The sequence below is a fragment of the Colletotrichum graminicola genome (assembly GCF_000149035.1).
Source record: "Colletotrichum graminicola M1.001 genomic scaffold supercont1.28, whole genome shotgun sequence".
Classification (NCBI taxonomy): Eukaryota; Fungi; Ascomycota; class Sordariomycetes; order Glomerellales; family Glomerellaceae; genus Colletotrichum; species Colletotrichum graminicola.
The window spans coordinates 480,997-502,089 of NW_007361032.1; the positions used below are offsets into that span (position 1 = coordinate 480,997).

The 21,093-nt window shown below is 56.3% G+C and overlaps 8 protein-coding genes across 8 annotated transcripts; 4 read left to right on the forward strand and 4 right to left on the reverse strand.

Moving 5' to 3' along the window:
- Positions 1-230: 230 nt before the first annotated feature.
- On the reverse strand, positions 231-2,915 carry GLRG_07124 (shikimate dehydrogenase substrate binding domain-containing protein; the record flags this gene model as incomplete). The annotated part of the gene is made up of 1 exon (XM_008097809.1): positions 231-2,915. One exon carries the CDS (start codon positions 2,913-2,915, stop codon positions 231-233), a length of 2,685 nt encoding a protein of 894 aa, XP_008096000.1.
- Positions 2,916-4,305: 1,390 nt separating this feature from the next.
- GLRG_07125 (uncharacterized protein) lies at positions 4,306-6,660 on the forward strand (the record flags this gene model as incomplete). The annotated part of the gene is made up of 2 exons (XM_008097810.1): positions 4,306-4,448; positions 4,530-6,660. The coding sequence occupies 2 exons, from the start codon at positions 4,306-4,308 to the stop codon at positions 6,658-6,660; spliced, it is 2,274 nt and encodes a 757-aa protein (XP_008096001.1).
- A 1,724-nt stretch (positions 6,661-8,384) lies between these two features.
- On the forward strand, positions 8,385-10,348 carry GLRG_07126 (uncharacterized protein; the record flags this gene model as incomplete). Its single annotated transcript, XM_008097811.1, has 6 exons — positions 8,385-9,097; positions 9,170-9,352; positions 9,438-9,743; positions 9,802-9,816; positions 9,891-9,944; positions 10,000-10,348. 6 exons carry the CDS (start codon positions 8,385-8,387, stop codon positions 10,346-10,348), a joined length of 1,620 nt encoding a protein of 539 aa, XP_008096002.1.
- Positions 10,349-11,554: 1,206 nt separating this feature from the next.
- GLRG_07127 (shikimate dehydrogenase substrate binding domain-containing protein) lies at positions 11,555-12,596 on the reverse strand (the record flags this gene model as incomplete). Its single annotated transcript, XM_008097812.1, has 2 exons — positions 11,555-11,650; positions 11,730-12,596. 2 exons carry the CDS (start codon positions 12,594-12,596, stop codon positions 11,555-11,557), a joined length of 963 nt encoding a protein of 320 aa, XP_008096003.1.
- Positions 12,597-14,056: 1,460 nt separating this feature from the next.
- GLRG_07128 (xylose isomerase-like TIM barrel) lies at positions 14,057-15,115 on the forward strand (the record flags this gene model as incomplete). The annotated part of the gene is made up of 1 exon (XM_008097813.1): positions 14,057-15,115. The coding sequence occupies one exon, from the start codon at positions 14,057-14,059 to the stop codon at positions 15,113-15,115; it is 1,059 nt and encodes a 352-aa protein (XP_008096004.1).
- Positions 15,116-16,250: 1,135 nt separating this feature from the next.
- GLRG_07129 (inositol monophosphatase) lies at positions 16,251-17,565 on the forward strand (the record flags this gene model as incomplete). Its single annotated transcript, XM_008097814.1, has 6 exons — positions 16,251-16,428; positions 16,505-16,556; positions 16,635-17,078; positions 17,136-17,207; positions 17,269-17,394; positions 17,457-17,565. 6 exons carry the CDS (start codon positions 16,251-16,253, stop codon positions 17,563-17,565), a joined length of 981 nt encoding a protein of 326 aa, XP_008096005.1.
- Positions 17,566-17,625: 60 nt separating this feature from the next.
- On the reverse strand, positions 17,626-18,803 carry GLRG_07130 (iron-containing alcohol dehydrogenase; the record flags this gene model as incomplete). Its single annotated transcript, XM_008097815.1, has 2 exons — positions 17,626-18,188; positions 18,266-18,803. The coding sequence occupies 2 exons, from the start codon at positions 18,801-18,803 to the stop codon at positions 17,626-17,628; spliced, it is 1,101 nt and encodes a 366-aa protein (XP_008096006.1).
- Positions 18,804-19,317: 514 nt separating this feature from the next.
- On the reverse strand, positions 19,318-20,692 carry GLRG_07131 (WD repeat domain-containing protein jip5; the record flags this gene model as incomplete). Its single annotated transcript, XM_008097816.1, has 2 exons — positions 19,318-20,348; positions 20,425-20,692. The coding sequence occupies 2 exons, from the start codon at positions 20,690-20,692 to the stop codon at positions 19,318-19,320; spliced, it is 1,299 nt and encodes a 432-aa protein (XP_008096007.1).
- Positions 20,693-21,093: the final 401 nt, after the last annotated feature.

Here is a 21,093-nt window from a genome sequence, read left to right on the forward strand (position 1 = left end):
TCGCAGCAGTTGTTATTGTAGTGTCAGTATCAGTAGCAGTAGCAATGCGTCATTGTCCATTTACACTCGGAAGCGTCCGGGGCAAGCAGGCTATGGAAATCGTGAAGGGTTTTTACTCATTTATTAGTCGTGTATCCTGTGGGGTATCAAGGCTGGCAGCAGAAACGGGCTGCTCTCATCATGGTCTTTTATCGTCAAACCCCCCCTTCCCCTCATGCTAACTGCAGAAATCATGGCTCCTGCTCGACAATGTTCTTCAGTCGCGGCTGTAGCTGTGCCAGCGCAGAGCGGTCTTGTCCGTTCGGATAAGCGCGGAAAACCTCGCCGCGCATCAGCCTGCGTGGTGCTCGTCTTCCGGTAAAGAGCTCGAACTGAGCAAAGCCCTGTTCGGGCAGCAGGTCCAAGCCATCCATCGTTACCCAGCCCCGATGTGATACCTGCCGCGCCTGGTTTAGGATCGGCGTGTCGAGCGTCTTGTAGGCCAACTCGACGAGACAGCCGCCGGTCGGGCTGCCGAGCCAAGCCTGAGGGGCCACGAAGTCGGGTGCTGGAACGTCGCCTATGCTATGGGTAGGGATGCAGGAGACGATCATGGTCGGCAGCCTGAAGTCCTCGGGCCACGGCTCTTCCAGTGACCGGACGATATGGAATCTAGTCTCCACGTCTGAAGATGCGCTGAGGAGCGGCAGGTCGTGCCGTTTCAAGAGGCGCGTGAAGTGGCTGACCATCTTCTCCGCGTTTGCCGTCGTCCGGTTGTAGACGACAATGTTTTTGACGCCGAGCTGCAACATGCTGTAGGTCGCAGCGCGGGCCATACCGCCGGCGCCGATGATGAGGCCGCAGCTTGTCGGTCGGACGGCGTTCGCAGGGGAAAGTCCTCTTCTCAGACAGGCGCGGATGCCAATCCAATCCGTGTTCTCCCCGTACAAAGCCCTCACCGGTCCAGCATGGTTCCTGCAGTTGAATAGCTTCTCGTCTTCCGGGATGGTTCCGTCGGGGTTCAACCGGCGAACAGGCACAAGGGTGTTGACGGCGCCGATGGCCTGGGCGTGCCGGCTGAGGGAGTGCGTGAGGGTGATGATTTCCACCTTGAAGGGCAAGCCGACACTGGCGCCTGCGAAGTAGGGATCCTCGATGAGCTCTCGGAGCCCATTGAGCGAAGGGGTTGAGAATGGTCGGTAGAGGTGCGGGATACCACAAGCCTTGAGGGCGGCATTGTGCATGGCCGGCGACAGACTGTATGAGACGTGGGCGCCGAAGACGTACATCTTCATGGGGTCGAAGAGGAACGAGTTGTAGAGCGCCTCGGTAGCTTGGGCCGCCGTCAAGCATGGTTGATTGGGGTTGTATGTTGATGCCATGATCTCGGGCACCACGCTGGTCAGAACTTGGTTCATGGCTGCCGAGTGCCTTCCGCGCGGGCCGGAGTTGTAGGCGATGAGGGGTACCTTGTGCCCAGTTGAGGCATCCACAAGGGCCTTGAGGTGGTTGACGTCGAAGTTGTCCTTGACCGAGGTTACCGGCTTGATGAGCCGTACCAGGTCGCACCCCAAGCGGCAGGCCCGGTGATAATGTGACGTCCAGAACGGGTCTCCCCAAGAAGGGGAGTCGGCAGCGGGCGCCAGATGGCCGATGACCTTGGAGCGCCTCTTCATCGAGATTATATGCGACAGCTGATAGTCCGACAGCCGGAGATCGACAGTCAGGTACTCGGGGGAGAGTCGCAGGCCGTGGAGGATGTAGTCCATGCAAAGCGACTCTGAAGAACCAGGAAGGACGACGTGGTATATCAGAGGGATGACGGTGCTCCTCCTTATGGAGCCGATGGTCCTCGCTATGTCTGCGGCCCTCTCCGAGTCGAGTGAGGTGGCGCCGGAGATACGGTCGACGACAATCTCTATGGCATCGGCGCCGGTCTCGAGCTCCTCAATGGCAAGCTCATTGTTCAGAAGGCTGGAAAGGGAAACCGAGGTAGCGTACGTGAAGCGTCGGTCCTCGGTGGGTATGGAGGCCAGCGGGAAGGCAGACTCGATGAAGGGAATAGAGCCCGTGGGCATGATGAGGCTGAGGAACTTCAAGAAGTGCCTCTCTGCACGCTTCAGGGTCAAGTAGGGGGCGGGGGGTTTCTGGCCGCCGGCCTGGGCCTCGATCCTCGCGGCGTCGGTCTCTACCCAAGGGCCGGCGGTTTCGGAGACGTTGAAGAACTCGAGGTTGCTGCACGTGCGGAAGATGGTACTACTCGCTGCCAGCAGGTTCCTTGCTTTGTCTTCGTCGTCGATCTTTAGATGTTCCTGGATAGCCTTGACCTCGCGCACGACGTGTACGACTGGATGGGTACGGCAGAAGTCGCGCAAGAGGGTCTGCACGCCGCGCTCCATCCAACTACAGACGATCAGGGTGTTCTTGGAGCTCTGGTCGAGCAAGTCTCGAAGCACGTCTGTCTGGCGGCGGTGGCACTCGGCAGATCCGTGAGCTCTTTTGTAGGCGAAGCTGGTCAGGCCGGTGACCTGCTGGAAGACCTTCTCGCAGTCGACAGCGCGGCGGTCCATGGCGGTTGAGGCAATGATGGCGAGTGTCGACTTCCCGGCACCGCGGATGCCGGCGAGGACAATGGAGGCATCGACAGAGAAGGGAGGCACCTCAGCAGGCAGATATGTGATTGGGGTCGCCGGCCTCGTCACTGGGGTCTCCGGCCTCGAACAAGCAGCCATCGAGTGCCTGCTGCTGTTGGTCCTCGGGCTCTGGGGCTGACTGGGGGAGGCAGAATGGGTATTGCGAGCGTCGACGCGGACGAGATTTGTAGAGTCCTCGAGTCGGGTTGAGCGGCGGTGGTGATGGCCGTGGCGGTCCTCGTCTTGGCCGTCATCGTTCATGGCCATGGCTACAAACGAGCGCTTCACTCCAGCTGTCGCCATGGCGCCACTTTCTCTCTCTCTGTCTCTCTCCCTTTCTTTCTTTCTTTCTTTCTGTCTCTCTCTCCCTCAGCCTGGCTTCTGACAGTCGCAGGCGGGTTAGAGATGAAGCCTAGGATGCCTGCGCATACGCTAGAGCTGGGCTGAGAGGGCGTCCGGTGCGTGTGGTGATGGTGGTGGTATGTTTTGTGTAGCCCAGTCCGTGCTTCGTGCAAGACAGATGACAAGGTCCAGCTCTTTCTCCTTTTCTGGCCTCTCTCCCTCTCTCTCTCTCTCTCTCTCTCTCTCGCGCGGGCTCTCTGGAAGAAAAGAGGCTGTTAGCCAAGTTAATGGAGTCCAACTGGTCAAGCCCGAATCGCGCGGTCCAGCCCACCTATCGGGGCGGGATGGGATGGCAGAGCATAACTGGCAGGTAGGAGGAAAGTCGAAGTCGTTCTCCAGTATCCGTACCAGCATTTGGGGCGGGGGGTTGGAAGGTGCCCCTCTATCCCTCTCTCGTTCAGGTATGCAGTGTACCTATGTACTTCGTACGCCGACACTAGTACACACTTAGCTACCTAGGTGCACGTACTAACAAAGGTACCTTGGTACTTGGGCCGGATCGGTACTCTGGTGAACGTTTACCCGCCAAACCTCGCATTAGTAGGCGACTTGAGCACCTGGGGAAGCGTCCCCGCATCCAGTAGGTGGGTCCCACACAGAACAGGTAGGTTGTGGTGGGAGCACCCCCTAGCTACTGCCCCACATGGCAGGGAGGTAGAAGGTATCTCACTAACACCCCGCACCCAGAGCCCGCCGTACACTACTCGTTGTGGAACCGCCAACTAATGCCACTGCAATGCCAGCTGACCAGCCCGCCTGGTCTTTGTCCCTCATCGGATTCTGCTGAGGCATTCTGCAAAGGCGACGTCGTGGCCGTCTATCTGTCCGACCGTGATGAGGCTGGTTACCCCGGGATTTTCCCACCTCCATATCGATCACACAAAGAGAAAAGAGAAAGAGACAGAGAGAGAGACAGAGGCAGAGAGTCGGACAGCCAGACCAGACAGACAGACAGCGCGCGAGAGAGGGTTTGCGCGCGCACACGAGAAACCTTGAAGATTCAACTACGTCAATCAACATCGTCGACGCTACTTCGCTTCTCCCGTCTTGCTCAACGCTGCGCTACCATTCATTGCTAATCAATCAATACCTTGTCTCTCACCTCCGATCTCTCGTCCCCCCTCCCCTCCTCCGACTCCCGGCGCCTCTTCTCCCCTCCCCGGCCAGCCGCTTCAACCACCGTCCCTTCATCGACGTCTTCGCCCGTCCCTTTGCATACGACACGCCCTCATGCAGTTCCCAGCGGCGTGAGCTATTGGAGCTGCTCTGCCGCCCGAGGCATCCAACAAGTATGCCCCCCAAGAGGAAGGCTCACGACGCCGACAAAAGTGCTGCTGCTTCCGCCGAAACCGTCGCCACGGCCCCTGCTGTCCCGAAACGACAGCGCGTCTCTCGAGCCTGCGACCAATGTAGAAGGCAAGCAACTATGAACAAGTCATTCCCGCCTTGCTTTCTTTCTTTGACCATGCTTGGCCAACATGTTTGCCGACAGACAGTCGCTGACTGAACATACAGCGCCCGAGAGAAATGCGACGGTGTCCAGCCCCAGTGCTTCTCCTGCGTAACACTGTCGCGCCAGTGCACCTATAATGTCGCCCCCAAGAAGCGCGGCGTCCAGACCGGTCTGATTCGGACCCTGGAGCTTGCCCTTGTCTGGCTGTTCGAACAAGTCCCCGAAACAGAAGACAAGCTGGCTGCTCTGCTGGCTCAAGAAGGCGGCGGTGGCCAGTCTCTTTTGTTGGACAAGGACAGCGACGCCGGGAATCGACTTCACAAGAGATGGAGGAGATGTCGAGTCCACAAAGATATTGACCGACTTCTGTCCGGCAAAGACGGCGCAAGCCCCCGCCAGGACACCTCCGGCGACGACTCGGAAGCCGAACCCGACCCCCGCTGCAAACCCAACGGCGAACTTCCCCGAGACCGCACCGACACCTCCCCGCAACCGGCCACTGCCGCCGACCAAAAACAAGACGCTGCTCCGATAGACCCTAGTCCTAGGCAGCGCCACGGGTCGACATCCCGGCGGAGATTCAAGTTACCCCGAAACTTTCCTCGATTGCTCGACGTCTACTTCTCATACACCCATAGCTGGCTTCCGATACTAAATTCCAAGGAAGCACTCGACAACACTGCAGCTTCCTATCCTCCAGACGGCCTCGACATCGACCCGGAGGACGCAAACACCAGCGCGGCACATGCCGAACTCTGGAGTGCCCTGGCTGTCGGCGCTTTCCAAGACTCAACCTCGTTGCACAACTCGGGGGGGCCCGAGGCCCTGGATCGGCCCAGCTTGATACTGACAGCTGCGCGCAGCCTGATACCAGTCGAAGCTGGGATGGCACTAGGCCATGTCAAGGCTTTGCTCGTATTGTCTCTGGTCAAGTTGGGCCAGGACAGTGCGGGAGCTGCCTCTCTGCTCATAGGCTTGGCCGTCAGGGGCACCATGGCTTTGACCGATGGCCAGGCACGGGATAGGCACCGCAACTCCATTTCTGGGCAGCCGGCGTCGTCGATACAAGAATCCTACTCGAATGCTCTGGATCGTGTGTTGAAAGCCTGTCTAATGCTCGATACCATAGTATCGCTGAGGCTCGGCCAGGCACCTCACATGAGGGCAAGCGATATGAAGGAGAAGCCGGCCGAAGAGACTGGATTCGAGGAATGGGCCCCGTGGGTTCCCAGGGCCGGATTTGGATCTGTATCCCCATCCGAGAATCCCGCGGGCACCGGCCAGCGCGCACAGTCATTAAGTTCCTTCAACCAGCTTTACCAGTTCTTCCGCATCCTGAACCAGAGCGTCGAATCGGGAGCTGCAGGTCCCAAGGTCGGCGCCGCGAACCTTGTTCAGACGCTTGACCCTCGTTTCTCATTTTGCAACTCCGTAGTCTTCGGAGCCTCGACAATACCCATACTGCCCTCGGCATTCCTGATACAGGCCACCTTCCTTGGTGCCACTTTGACTCTGATGGCCGATGCTCGTGTTTCTCTCATATGGAGCCTGATGGAGGTTCTCGAGAGCTCAATATCTCACTTTGGCGCAGCTGGCGTCTCGCCGCTCCTCGTCACCTACATAAGCATCGCAAACACCAAGAGTTGCGTTCAGGCGCTCCGGGGCAATGACAAAACCAGATGGGACTCGCTGATTGCAGACCTCATGTCCGTCTGGCAAGACCGGACGGCAAATGTGGCATATTCGCCCATGGATGCAGAGCCGAGCAATCGGACGCCAACTCGTATCGACCCGGCGGCTCTGCCGTTATCGCAGCAGGCCTCTTCCTCTGCTCGCCCAAATGCCCATTATCCGTTTCCAATGAATCCGGACTCTTACCACTCCAACGGCGGTGGTTTCTCACAGACAGCCTCTTCTGTCAGCCCTTCAACGGCAAGAACAATGCCCTTTACTCCCGGGAGCCAGCTTGATACGTTCCCGTCGGGGTTCGTGGCGCACATGCCATCCGCTCAGGCTCCCTACCTGATGGGACAAGAGTCTCGGGGCGTTGACTACGACGCCATCATGGATGAACTCGCTTCCATCGACTGCACAGATAGTATGGAGGCGGACCCGCAGTTTATGGCCAACCTCGGCTTCGCTCCAGGATCAGATCTGACAGATATGCTCCGAGGAGAATACGGCGGCATGTGAGAAACATGATGTATCATGACCTTGGTTGAGAAACGAACATCAATCCTCATACACTGGAAATATCATTAGCATTAGGGTGCCATTTTAGCTTGATACCCATTTAGAGCGAATCAATCCCGGCCAAACAATCTTGCTGTTACATTTCATTCATCCATGCCAAGGGCAGTGTGTATTGAAAGGCTATTTTTTCTGGACCTCCCACCCCTGAAGCAAACTGCTTTGCCAACACGAAGGAAATGGATAATCTTTCGAGATTTGGGAGCCGGCTCCGGCAGAGCCAAGAGGACCAAGACTTGGTGTCGGAATTACAATCATCAGGAACAAGAACAAGCCCGAATGAGAGGTAGATGTCCAACAAAAAAAAGCATATTGTCTCAGCCAAGCCCCCTTTTCCCCACACCGGTACCCAACTCTGGGTCTGTTTGGGGGGGATCTGCCCGGCCGATGCTGCAAATGCGCAATGTGCGGGCGCGCATGTGCAACTGTCCAATGAACGAATATCATCATTCCGTCGAGGAGGATCTCTACTTGTAGCTTGGGTCTCGATGACGAGGTCCATGCAGACCATAGTATTGCCAGTACTCACATGCTATTGCTTAGTCTAAGCAGATGATTACTCATTTGCCTCTCTCGCATCATGGGTGAGAGCATTCGGCTCGGCTTCATAGCATCAATCAGTCTACAAAGTAGAGGTTGTTCTTTTTTCCTTTCCTTCCTCCTGCCCTGGCTAGTGCCGCTCAACGCTTGTCTTAATATAGGAGAAGAGGAAGTTTCGAAGGGCGGCGTATTGCGTGTCTCAGTTGGCGTCGACCGGATATACTCAATCCCAATCCTTCCAGTGTCCAAGAATTGGCCCCTGTTCTCTTTCAGCATCATCTCCGAGGGCCAAGCATGCCTGTCCCCCCACGTTGACTGACCGATAGGCCCCCAGGGAAAGCTGGGGAACCAGATCCTTGTGTACGGATACAATTACCGTCATTCCCCTTGGCTGGGATGCATAGAGTCGGGGCAAAGCCACCAAATTCCACGTGCCACGTGAGACAGTCGAATGCCAATAGCGTGGACACAAGCGCTGGGAGGATAAACATTCAACCACAAGACCCTTGTCTGAACGGGGGTTCTCCAGATCACCAGGTTCTAGGAAAATGGATCTAGCCGGAACGAGTTAAGTGACTGTCAGGCGGTGCGGAGAAGAACCTGTCTGCTCGGCTCCACGCATTATGGAGGCGAGTCAGTCGCAGTATGCAGAATTTGCTCCGATTCGGAGGCGACGCAGAACGGTCAGTTTGGCCTAGGGGAGAAGCGTTCACCCCAGAGTTGACGCTCCGGAGAGAGCGTCGTGTAGTCTTCCCCGGATCTCATCCGTTCATCCCTTCCCCTAGGTACCTAGGTATGTCTGACGTGGGTTGGCCATACTCCGCATCCAGACCCCAGACTTTACCCCAGACGCATTGATACGCCGGCACTCTGTCGGTTTTTTGTTTTGTGTCGACTTATTCAAGACTGACTGGAGTGAGCCCTGACCCCCCGTTCATATAACAAAGGCAACCCTGGGCTGTCAGACTTCCGTTACTCCCTCCTTCCCTCCCTTAGACTACACCTCAACCTCATCACTGCCTTGGAGTTTGGAGCTCAGAGTTCATCGTCCAGACTGCCTGTTACACGCTCGACACGAAGAACCTCGCCCGTCCAGAACAGCAGTGACAGCTGCCATCGCCATCACGATGGCTCTCCTCGCACTTGTAGAGGACCGCCCTACGCCCAAGGCGGTGTACAACTGGCGCGTCTACTTCTGCGCCATCATCGCGTCCTTTGCCAGTTGCACCATTGGTTACGACTCTGCCTTTATCGGAACCACCCTCGCGCTCCAGTCCTTCACCGAAGAATTCCAGTTCTCAACCTACAGCAAGGAGGGTTTGGCTCTTCTGAAGTCCAACATTGTCTCCGTCTACCAAGCCGGCGCCTTCTTCGGAAGTCTATTCGCCTATGTTAGCAGTTACTTCCTCGGCCGCAAGAAGAGCTTGATGATTTTCACCACAGTCTTCCTGCTGGGTGCCGGTATGATGCTGGGCGCCAACCGTGAGCGAGGCCTTGGTCTCATCCTTGCTGGGAGAGTTCTTGCCGGTATCGGTGTAGGCGGCTGCTCCAACATGACGCCCATCTACATCTCTGAGCTTTCGCCCCCCGCGGTCCGTGGACGTCTTGTCGGAATCTACGAGTTGGGATGGCAGATTGGCGGCCTCGTCGGCTTCTGGATCAACTATGGCGTCGATTCGACCCTGGCGCCCAGCCACTCCCAGTGGCTTATTCCGTTCGCTGTCCAGCTGATTCCCGCCGGCCTCTTGCTCATCGGAGCCTTGTTCATCCCCGAGTCACCCCGTTGGCTCTTTACGAAAGAAAGGCGAGAGGAAGGGCTGAAGGCACTTTGCTGGATGAGGTACGTGTGAAACGTCTTTTGGCGTCGAATCCTATAAAGTGACGGCGAAACTGACCCTTGCAACCCTCGCAGAAACCTGTCCCCCGATGACCAGTACATCATTGAGGAAATGAACTACGTTGATACCGAGCTCGAGCGATACCGCACTGAAGTTGGCATTGGTTTCTGGAAGCCTTTCGCGTCTCTCAAGAACCGCAAGGTCCAGTGGCGCTTCTTCATCGGCGGCATGCTCTTCTTGTGGCAGAACGGCTCTGGGTAAGCAACTGGCCCCTTTAGTGACGGTGCCTCCGGACGCCTCTCTCTTCTCCTCCATGCCCGCTAACCTGGCAATCAACAACAGTATCAACGCCATCAACTACTACAGCCCAACGGTCTTCAAGAGCATCGGCATCACCGGCACCAACACCGGCTTCCTGACAACCGGTATCTTCGGCGTTGTCAAGACTGTCGTCACGTTTGTATGGCTTCTCTGGCTTATCGACCATCTCGGTCGCCGCAACCTCCTTCTGATCGGCGCCATTGGCGGTTCCCTCTGCATGTGGTACATCGGCGGCTACCTCGCCCTTAACCCGCCTTCGGCAAACACAGGTGGCGGCCTCTCCAACGGCGGCATCTCCGCCATGGCCTTCTTCTATCTCTGGACAATGTAAGTTACTGGTATCTTGCAGAGATATGAAAACAAAGTAGGCTAACATATTTTCCAGATTCTACACTCCTTCGTATGACAGCCCCTGAACCAGATGAAAATGGAGTATGTGTTTTGGTTCGAAGTTTGTACTAACGCTGAATTCAGATGGAATGGCACTCCTTGGGTCATCAACTCCGAGATGTTCGACCAAAACACGAGGTAAATTGAAATCATTAAACGATATGGCGTCTTACGATTGCTAATGTAATGCCAGATCGCTCGGACAAGCAAGTGCAGCCGCCAACAACTGGCTCTGGAACTTCCTCATCTCGCGTTTCACTCCGCAGATGTTCAATGCCTGGGACTACGGGGTCTACTTCTTCTTCGCCTCCCTCATGATCTGCTCGGCCGTCTTCATCTTCTTCCTCGTGCCGGAGACGAAGTCTGTGCCTCTGGAGATGATGGACCGCTTGTTCGAGATCAAGCCGGTGAGAAAAGCAAACAAGATCATTATGAAGGAGTTGACGGGTGTGGCCGACTTCAGAAATGACTCCGAGGATGGCATCAGAGAGAAGTCCGACGATGCCGAGATAAACCAGGTAGAGAGGAAGGAAAGCGCTTGACGAACGGGCTTATGGATTACTAATGCGGTTGAAGGACATATAAAAGGGTAGAATCAGTGGGATGGAGATTCCAAGATACAGTCTTTAGGAAATCACATTCGTTCACCCCAAACCGATTTCTCAAGTGATAACCAAACACCTCATCACCACCGAGAGGCAAAGCAAGGGCACAAGCCGAAAGCACCGGAGAGTGGGGCCATGACTATTAACATGGAGACGGTCATCAATGATGAAGGATAGACCGGGGAGGGGAGGGGGATGAATGGCTCCAAGGGCAAGCTGAAGTGCTGCATAATTAGTGTCAGCAGCATGTTGGCCTGCCACGCTAGGGCAGCGAGCCCCCCCAAGCATTGCTGATGTCTCTACGGACCCCTCCAGGCTTTTCGTGGAAGGTTGTGGGTTTGAGAGCGGGCAGAGGAGAGAGTCCCACGTAAAGGCAACGCCCCCAGAGTTCCTGATGCAACTAGACGTAGACAGTTTGGAGGTATGATGATCAAATCTGAATGCCATGATGGCATGCAGGAGGCGTGTGGCCACGTTATGAGACACCTGAAACGAGGTGGTATTTCGTGAGCATCACGTAGAGACAGGGGACCTGTTTCCCCGACCCTATTATCTAGGATACATGAGGAGGCTTGTCTGTGCTGTGCCTCGTCAAATACAAAACACTTAACCTGGGTAAACATTATTGCAAGGTAAGATTAGGACCATTGAGGGACAGACGATGAGTAACAAGGCGAACGTAAGGAACTACCAATGCCTATGTATGCGAAAGTGATCTAAATGTGATATGTGCACTACCTTGTGGCATACTCTACAACCGCATTCGTTGTTCGTAGTGCACGATATTGGCCCAGATTCGATGCCATCATTTTGTTCAAGATGAACGGATGTCTATCTAGGCAGTAGGTAGCAACAGGCCCGCTACATTTGTGGTTGACAGAAAGCCAAACTCGGCTGAGACTCGCTAGCTGTTGCATACTTTTGATGGCCCTTCGCTCTAACCTGATGGCATTGTGACATGGAGCCACAGGGACATGGTGTACGCCGCATCTCACCGAGTTGGATTCCAAGAGTTGCAAGCCAGCCTACCATATATTTTGATCATCGGACAGGCCATTCAGCGATGCATTGTTCAGAAAAGAAGAAAACGAAAGGCAGACGCTTATGATGTAGCTATGGAAGGTCATGTACAGGTCATCGAATCTAGAGTTTCGAATGTTGCGACAGCTTTGCGGCTATCGCTTCCTTCACTTGTTGCACAGGCAACTGATCGACCTCTTTACCGGTCCAGTAACGGTCCTGTGGGGGGTGGTGGGATATGTAAGCCTGATGATACGCGACGGAGGGCCGGGCAGGCCTTGCGGCTCTGTTTACTCACCTGTTCCAATCCTTGGTAGATCATGGCCTCGGTGCCCAAAATGAGCTGCCAGCCGGCTTCTTCTGCCAGGGCGGCGATGGCGGTATAGGGCGTAGGGTTGTAGCACATTTCCAAGATGGCGCCCTTGCGGTCCTTGTTCAGGAACTCGACGATGATGTCACGGGCGACAATCTCTTCGGGCGTCTTGGGCGGGAAGTCGGGCACACAGGCCACAATGGCGCCGGGGGCGTCGAGCTGCCGCGCTTCGTCGACGGTTGAGACATGGTAGATGCTGTCTCCGTACCCCCGGGCCGCGCACTCGGCGATGACGGCGTCGACCTCGCCCTTGTCACGGTTGACGAGGTAGATGTCGGTGGCCTTCATCCACTTGCGCAACGCGTAGACGGCGCTGCGCGCGGCACCGCCGCCGCCAATGACCAGGGCCGGCTTGTCGTGGTAGACGGCGTCGGGGTCGGTGACGTTCTGGACAAACGACTCACGCACGCCGATGACGTCCGTGTTGGTGCCGCAGTATATCCGCTTGCCGTCGCGTTCTCTGATGAAGAGGGTGTTGCAGGCGCCGACATCGCGGCACTCGTCCGTCAGCTCATCGAGGTGTGGGATGATGGCCACCTTGTTGGGCATGGTCACGGAGCTGCCGTAGAACTTGGGGTGCTTGATGAGTTCCAGGAACTGCTCCAGGTCTGCCGAGTCGAGCCTCAGCTGCTCCCAGTTGAGGCCGATGCCCTCATAAATGGTGCTGTGCAGAAGCGGTGACAGGGAGTGTGTGATTTTCTGGCCGAACAGATACCCGTGGCGGTCAAGCTGCTCAATCTTTGCGGCAATGGACTCGTCCAACTGCTCGACGGGAGCTACTGCACTGGCCATGACGGATTTATATGTGTTGGGGAGTCCGTATCAAACAGCCTGTGAGTTTTTTGTTTCCTTTCCTTTGCTGATTGGTTCGTCGGTTGCTTTCAAAGGGTTATCTGGGCTAGGTTCTATACGGGAGCGAGAATGATGGATAGATAGTCAGGGGAACAACGGGGAAGATGATGGAGTGCGTTCCGGCGGGAGATGCGGCAAGTAATGAAATGTAATGTTTGGAAAAATGGAGGAACAAAATGTGAGTCTTAGGGACCCCAAAGCGGGTGGATAATTGCCAGTAATATGTAATAGAAAACGGGAAAAACGTCTTCGGCAGAGCCACTTTTTGTTATTCGCTCGTGTGTGATTGTCTCCCTTTTCTCCAGTCTCTCTCTCTCTCACTCTCTGTCTCACAATTGTTTTCTCGTCTCCAACTGCCAACCGGTGTCCCTCGGAGCCCAATGGCATTGCGTTTATTTGTTCTTACGGCAAAACGGGGCACCTGATCGGAATTGGCATCAAAGCCGCGGCATCAGGTATTTCCCCATCAATGACTTGCAGCATACGGATACAATCACTCCAAGTGCGCTCCGGCAAAGCACTCTCCAGCACAACAACCTATTGATTGACAAGTGCCGGATAGACTTTGGAATAGTGGGCGGGTTAGGTATAGTACAGAAAGACGCACGTACGCAGTAAAACAACCCCTGTTCTTCGTTTACTTGGGGTAATCCCACATGTAATACCACACACCCACCACCCCCACACACCCAACGGGCCAAGCCTGGAGATTGTTTATCCCCCCTCCAAGGGAGAAGTGTTTTCCCTCAAGGCAAGCCGAGCGACCCAGTGGTTAGTTGTAAGTTCAACGTCACCAGTCAGTCGCTAAGCTAACAACGATCAACCGCACCACTCAACCACACACACTTGTACTGTAGGTAGGCATGCGGAAGAGCGTCGTCCAGGACTATGCTCGGCTACCTTCGGCTGCCCCCCAGAACCCCCAGAACCCCTCAGATCAACATGGTCTCAGAGCATCTAAACCGATGAGGGGGATAGGTGGCGGGTGAATGCTTTGCTCCCTCGGCCCCCCCCGTACCCCCCCCCCCCCCCCCCCCCCCCCTCTCTCTTGAGGGCCCAGTGTAACCCGGTGTTAGGATGATGGCATATGATACCAGTGGGCAGACTGTCTTCAAACCCGTTGTCTGTATGGGTCCGGCATGGTCTTTCTGGTAGATACGGGGGATGTTGCATGTCTCCCCAGTTGCGTTGCCGAGGGCAGACGTATACGAGTAAACGCCCGCCGCCCTTTTGTAATTCGGAATACTTCACTCAGTCCCTCTTATATCCGGACCAATCTCCCTCCATCTCATAATACCATACTAGCCGTCCGTCACCCCTTCTACTACTTGCAGTTCTTGCGTGCGCGTTTGATATCCTCGATATTTTCCTCCGTCGCTGAACTTCACATCCCATCCAATATGCCTTCTCGTTTGGGCATCAGTACCATGTCGCTCGGCCGATGCTGGGCTGGCCACAGCTTTGAACATAAGATGGACATGGCAGCCAAGTATGGCTACCAGGGCATCGAGCTTTGGCACGAAGACTTGATGGATGTGGCCGAGCAGCTGCCCGGCGGTGCTGCCCTGCTCGAAAACCAACTCGCCGCATCCGGCATCGTCAAGAGGATGTGCGACGCCCGCAACCTCGAGATCATCTGCCTTCAGCCTTTTATGAATTTCGAAGGGCTTGTCGACCGCCAACAACATGCACGCCGCGTCGAGGAACTACGTGTTTGGATCCAACTCGCCCACGTCCTCGGCACAGACGTGATCCAGATCCCAAGCAACATCTTGCCGGCAGACCAGGTTTCCGAGGATCTTGATCTTCACATTGCCGACCTTGCTGAGGTTGCGGACATAGGCGCCGCCTCCGAACCCCCCATTCGTTTCTCGTACGAGTCTCTCGGTTGGGGAACGAGAGTTGACACGTGGGAACGCTGCTGGGAGGTTGTGCAACGGGTTGACCGGCCCAACTTTGGCATTTGCCTCGACACGTTCAACATCGCCGCTCGCATCTTTGCTGACCCCGAAGCGGCTTCTGGGAAAGCCCCTGACGCTGAGCAAGCCGTCAAGGAGTCTATCCAGCGGCTGCTCTCGGCCGTCGACGTCTCCAAGATTGTATACGTACAAGTCGTTGACGCAGAGCGCCTCGCCGAACCCATCTGCAAAACCCATCCCTTCTACAACCCTGAACAGCCATCACGCATGTCGTGGTCAAGAAACTGCCGCTTGTTTTACGGCGAATACTCCAGAGGAGCGTATCTCCCCGTCCGGGAGATTAGCGCCGCGATTTTCCAAGGTCTTGGTTTCGAGGGCTGGGTCAGCTTCGAGCTTTTCAACAGGAGGATGTCCGAGGAGGACCGTGATGTCCCTGAGGAGCTGGCAAGGAGAGGAGCTGTAGCTTGGACCAAGTTTGTAAGAGATATGAAGTTAAGAGTAAATGAGCCGTCGAAGACGACGGTAACGGCGTCACTATGAGCTGCCAGCACCGGTTTGTGTGGATGGCGAGACGGCGACTGTACAATGTATACGTCTTTTCTTTTTTCTTTTTCTCCTGATGAGCCATGAATTTTATTCAAAATCTCTACGTCCTTCCTTATCTTGAATGTTCTCGATGCTTCTCGGCGTAAACTTGACAGCAGCATGTACCTGTAAACGCACAACCCGCAAGCAGCCGCCACCATGTTGCTCAGACAGCACTTTGTAGTCTGCATGCTCCCCTTGTGAGCATGTTGGTGACCAGAATGTTACGAAGAAAATATTGAAAAGTATGAGTGAATCGCAAACAGAGGCACTTGCATGAGGCGAGGCGATGGGGTTGATGAGACGACGAGACTTGACAGCGGTTCAAGTGCAATGGTTCTTGTTCGGCTTGGATAGATAGCGGCTTCAAGCGACAAGGCCATCGCGGTTCATGAGCCACTATTCACATCACATTCGATAGGCCAAGTCTCTTTCCATGCGTAACGAAGACCCCCGATAAGCGACGAGTTGAGAGTTGAGAGTTGGCGCAAGCTGCAGGAACCAAACTTGGCCAAGTTGATCGAGATTAACGAACTTGATATGGTCGGTCCTCCCGCCAGGCCAGCGCTCTTAAATCCGTGGGCTGCCTCGACTCTAGAGCTCTGCAGCTCAAGTGTCAAGCGCTGGACACTCACCCACTCATCCAAATACTCATTCAAACACTCACTCAGATGCCCGGCCCTCGAGCTCCTGCCGAGTTCCACAGGCTTTAGGTACCGAGGAACCTTTGGGTGATGAGCGCCCCCACCCTTGTCTTTAGGGACTTTAGGGATCAGCCTCAGGCTCCAGAGAGCGGGGAGCCCATGCGGAGACTCCCCGCTGATAGGAGACCGGACGTCATCCGCAGTGCTTCCGCGCCCGCTATCTTTCGGTTGGCGGCGGCCCAGTCGTCAAGGGTTTCTGACAAACCAAACTGAACCCGACCCGACAACGGACTGACAGGTTCGTTCATGTTTGTGCCGTTTTACTCCTCTCACTATACCCTCTCCTTTCTGACTCTTCGGTTCACTGACTCTCTCCCATTCTCACCTCTTTTGGCCCCGTTTTTATCATCCTCCCAAGAGATAAGTCGTTGCAAGTAACGTCCACGATGGCGGAAATCAGCGACACCGAGCTCCGCGAAATCTACGACTTTGCCGTCCAATTGGGTAAAGAGGCCGGCGACCTGCTCATGACGGCGGCCAAGTCGAGATGGGGAACCGGAGGAGAACAGCAGGCCTTCACAGAGAAGGACAACTCGGTCGACCTGGTGACCAAGACGGACACAGGTCTGTACACGGGGAACATGACACGCCGAGAGAGTGTTGGACATGGCATGCTGACGAGCTTTGTTCGCGATTGCAGAGGTTGAAGCTTTCATTCGCACATCCGTCGCAAACAAGTACCCCACCCACAAGTAGGTCCCGACTTATCCTGGCCGCCGGCCCCGATACACACGCCTTTGTCTCCAGTTGCACTTCTGACACGCTGTCAGCTTCCTCGGCGAAGAGACCTACTCGGCCGGCGCATCCCGCGAATACCTCGTCGACGACGGCCCGACGTGGATCGTCGACCCTCTCGACGGCACCGTCAACTTCACCCACCTCTTCCCCATGTTCTGCGTCTCTATCGGCTTCGCAGTCAAAGGGAAGCCCGTCATCGGCGTCATCAATGCGCCCTTTCTGAACCAGACCTTCTCCGCGTGCAAAGGCCACGGCGCCTGGATGAACGAGACGCAGAGGCTGCCCCTCGTCCCGAGCCCGCTGCCGGCCAACGCGCCCAGCGGATGTGTCTTCTCGTGCGAGTGGGGAAAGGATCGCCGGGACACGCCGGACGGCAACATGCACCGAAAGGTCGAGAGTTTCATGAACATGGCAGCCGAGCGCGGAGGGAGAGGCGGAAAGGGTGGCATGGTGCACGGCATGAGGAGCCTGGGAAGGTGAGTCGTGCATGACCCCATCCGCCTTGGGACACAACACATGTTGACGGATGATAGTGCGACTTTGGATCTGGCATACACAGCAATGGGATCGTTCGATATCTGGTGGGAAGGCGGGTGCTGGGAGTGGTGAGCGAACCTCGTCCTTCGTGAGAGTTGGGAGATCGGGAGCTAACAGCAGTTCTTGCAGGGACGTCGCCGCAGGATTCGCCATCCTCGAGGAGGCCGGAGGTCTGGTGACGGTAGCGAACCCGCCCGAAGACACGAGCATCATCCCAGAGGCGAAGCTGGGCGGCAGACTCTATCTTGCCATCCGGTACGTCGAGTGACTGCAGCAGCCCGCATCGTACACAAGCACACACAGCTGACCAATCCCAGGCCCGCAGCAGCAACCGAGACTGAGACAGCACGCCAGGCACAGGAGAGAGTCGTACGGGAGACGTGGAAGCGAGTGAGAAACCTTGACTATTCGAGGCCCGGAGTGTAGATTCAATAAATAGGGGGAGAGAAAGAGCGAGAAAGATAGAAGAAACATGCGGAATTCCAATTACAGGTCGGCCCTAGCTCGCTCCCCGGCCCACGCTCTTCGAACGATTTCACGGATCTTGGGCTTTTCAAGGGGCCGAGGGTTCCAGTAAGGCGTGTCCGAAGCAACGTCTGCGACGCGATCAATGTCCGTTTCTTTCATCCCGAGATCCTTGAGTCCGCTTGGTATCTCCAGGAGCCGGAGCAGCTCGTTAAGGCCGGCCACGATGCCTTCGGCCGAGTTCCCGGTGCTTTGCACGAGGGCGGAGGACAGCCTCGTCATGATCTGCTCGGAGAAGCACTGCGCATTATAGGCGATGCTGTGGGGGAGCAGAATGGAGTGCGTCTCGGCGTGGGGGAGGTTCAGCGAGCCGCCCGCCGCGTGGGCCAGCTTATGCTGCAACGCGATGCCTGTTGCCGTTGCCAACATGCCAGCCAGGAATGCGCCGTAGAGCGCCGACGTGCGCGCCTCGACCGACGCCGGGTTGGTGACGATGACGGGCAAGGCGCTGGACAGCGCCTTGATGGACTCCAGAGCAAAGTGGTCCGTCAGCGGGCTGGCCTGCCGCGAATACAACGCTTCGACTGTGCTCATGGTCAGCCATGTTCGGGCTGCTTGCCCGCCCTCCCCCTTCCCTTCCGAACGCCGCAGACAGACTTACACGAATGCGCCATGGCGTTGATGCCGCTCGGGGCACTGACTTTGACGGGCAGGTCCATGGTCAAGTCGACGTCGTAGATGACCACCTTGGGCAAGATTTTGGGGTCCGTCGTCGACGTCTTCTTACCGTCCTTGGTCTCACCGATAATGGGTGTCATCTCAGAACCGGAATACGTCGTAGGGATGGCCACCTGCGGCATTCCCGTACGAAGCGCGATCGCCTTGCCAAGGCCGACTGCGCTGCCGCCTCCGACCGAGACGAGCACATCTCGGTCCTTGGCGCGGTTCACGGCGGGCCCGATGATGTCGCTGGGGTTGTGGACCTTGGCCGTGTCAAGGATCTCAATGTCTGAGAGTCCTGCCTTGCTCAGGTTGTCCCGGATTCTGTGGGCCAGAGAGACACGGGACGGCGAACAGATGATGAGAGGCTTAGAGAGGCCTCGGGATTGAAGCTCGCCACTCAACTCGTTGATCGTGCCCGGTCCGAAGAAGACCTTTGGCGTAGTGATGCCAAAGAAGAAGGGGGGGGTAGTATCCATGACGGGCAACCTGTTAGCAATTGTTTCTCGAGTAATTGTACCGGGGAGAGTGAGAGTGAGATGAAGAAGAATGAATGAATGAAACAATATAGAGAGAGGGAACTGTGAAAGGGCGCTGTGGATGATAGACCAACGCTGTCACTAGTTTGTCATCGGCGGGGGCGGGGTCCCGACCGCCCTGCTGTGGAGATCTCGGGCCCGGTGGCAGAGGCCCGGCAAGTCAGCCAACACAAACGGGAAGTGGGTGGATGGGATGGGCGGTTTCATCGACCATGACCTCCTCCATCTGCAGCTTCCTACCTATCTAGGTGGTCAAGCATTCTCCTGTGATTGTGCACGCGCATGGAGCTGAGGCTTTACACCGGCCGCAGTCTCTGAATAAGACGCTCTTCGTAGGCAGCTAGAGCCTAGAGTAAACCACCAACAAAAGTTCAAGGGTCGGATCGGTTCAATTGGCTGTGGCTATCTTTTCTTCAGATGGCCCTGCAGGGTATCACTAATTATGTACATTTACTTAGTCCAGACCGTCAAACCCGAGGATGCCGTGAGCACCCATGGGGCCAAGTTTCGCGGCAGCCCCAGTGTTCTGACGCTTGCTCCGCCTTTTCCCACCATCGTCGCTGTCACTATCGTCTTCATCGTCGTCGCTGTCGCTATCTTTCGCACGGCGCTTACCGGTAGGTTTATCACCGCCGTCGCTATCGCTATCGCTGTCGTCATCGTCGTCGTCGCCGTCGCTATCTTCGGCCTCCCCTTGGAGCTCCGACAGCTCTTCCCATACCTTGACCGTCTTGCCACCAGCCGTGATCAGACGGTTCTGTGAGTCAAACATGACAGAAATGACACCCTCAACTTCGTCATGTCGGAGATTCAGTGACTTGTCAACCTCTCTGGTGACCAAGTCGACGACGCGCAGGCTGCCGTCTCCAAGCCCAACCACCAGCTTCTTGCCCAGGCCCAGCTCTTGAGGCACAAGGGCCATGGTATCCAGACTTTCGCCGCCTCCCTTGCCGCCGTCGACGATGATGCGCTCCTGTTGATCATCCCATGCACCCCTGTCCCAGATAGTGACGACTCCGGAGCCGGATCCGACGGCGACGATTCCATTGTTGCGGTTGTGCTTGGGGCCGAGACCGGGAACGTAACAGGCGGACAGCAGCTCGTCCTCTTGGTCGTCAGACCGGACAAGAACGCCTCTCCTCACATCGGTGACGGCGAGGGTGGTGCCGCCGGTGGAGACCCATTGCTTGGAAAAGCCAGAGGTGCTCTCGGCGGAGGGAGGGAGGGGAACGATGGCAGAGACGTAGTCGGAGTGAGGGAAGTGGGTTTGTGCGGGCTTGGCCGAGGGGACGCCGTCTCGTAGGTCAAATATGTGCACGGCGCCCGAGTCGCAGGCGATAAGGAGGCTCTGGGGGTTCAGGACGTGCATGAGGGTTGGGGCGTCGATCTGCTTGTTCGAGGAGGGGATGACGGCCTTGGAGATGACCCTGCCAGTCTCGGGGGAGAAATGCTTGATCAAGCCATCGGTGCCGGCAGAGTAGAGGGCTGGCGAGTCCTTTTGGTTAGCTGTGGCTCACGGCGCCGCTGGGTTGGTGGTTCTGTCCGTCGCAAGACTACTGACCAGATCCATCATGGTTGTAGGCCAAGGCTCGGCAGCTTCCCTTGTGCCGCCTCGTACGCCATATGCTGTCAATGGTTCCCCGACCGTTGGACGCGATGCTCGTATCGGGATCGGCCGAAGAATCGGAGGAGTCTTGTACGGGAGGGGGAAGGCGGAAGGTTTCGACGTGGCCGGTAGACAAGCCAACGGTCAATAGCGGTTCGGTGGGATGGAGGACCTGGGTGAAGACCTCGGCGGACAGGGGCAGGGTGCAAAGGTTTTCAAACATGATTGCTGCGACTCCTTGGATGGAAGGCTAAGGAAGATTGGTCTATTGAATTACCGGAAGAAGGGCCGCGTCCAAGGGGGGTAGGAATCGAATCTGGCCAAGGTAGATTTCCAAGAAAGCAACAGGGCAGAAACTGACCGAAGCGATTGGGAAGCCGGCGATGGAGGAAATTTTTGAGGTGAGCGGCTCACCGAGGAGTGGGCGCCCCACCCGAGCTCTCACCAATCGGCGTAGCTATGTGACGGGTGTTATCAAGTACCTACTCAGGTACTCGTGTGCCGGCGTGCCGGGTGAGAATTCGAAGCAGACCCGGGGATGGCCTGGTTCAGACGTTTTGGAAGATGCAAACACGGAACCCTTTTTACGACCGATGGGCCAGAAAACCGAAGCGTCTCATCTAT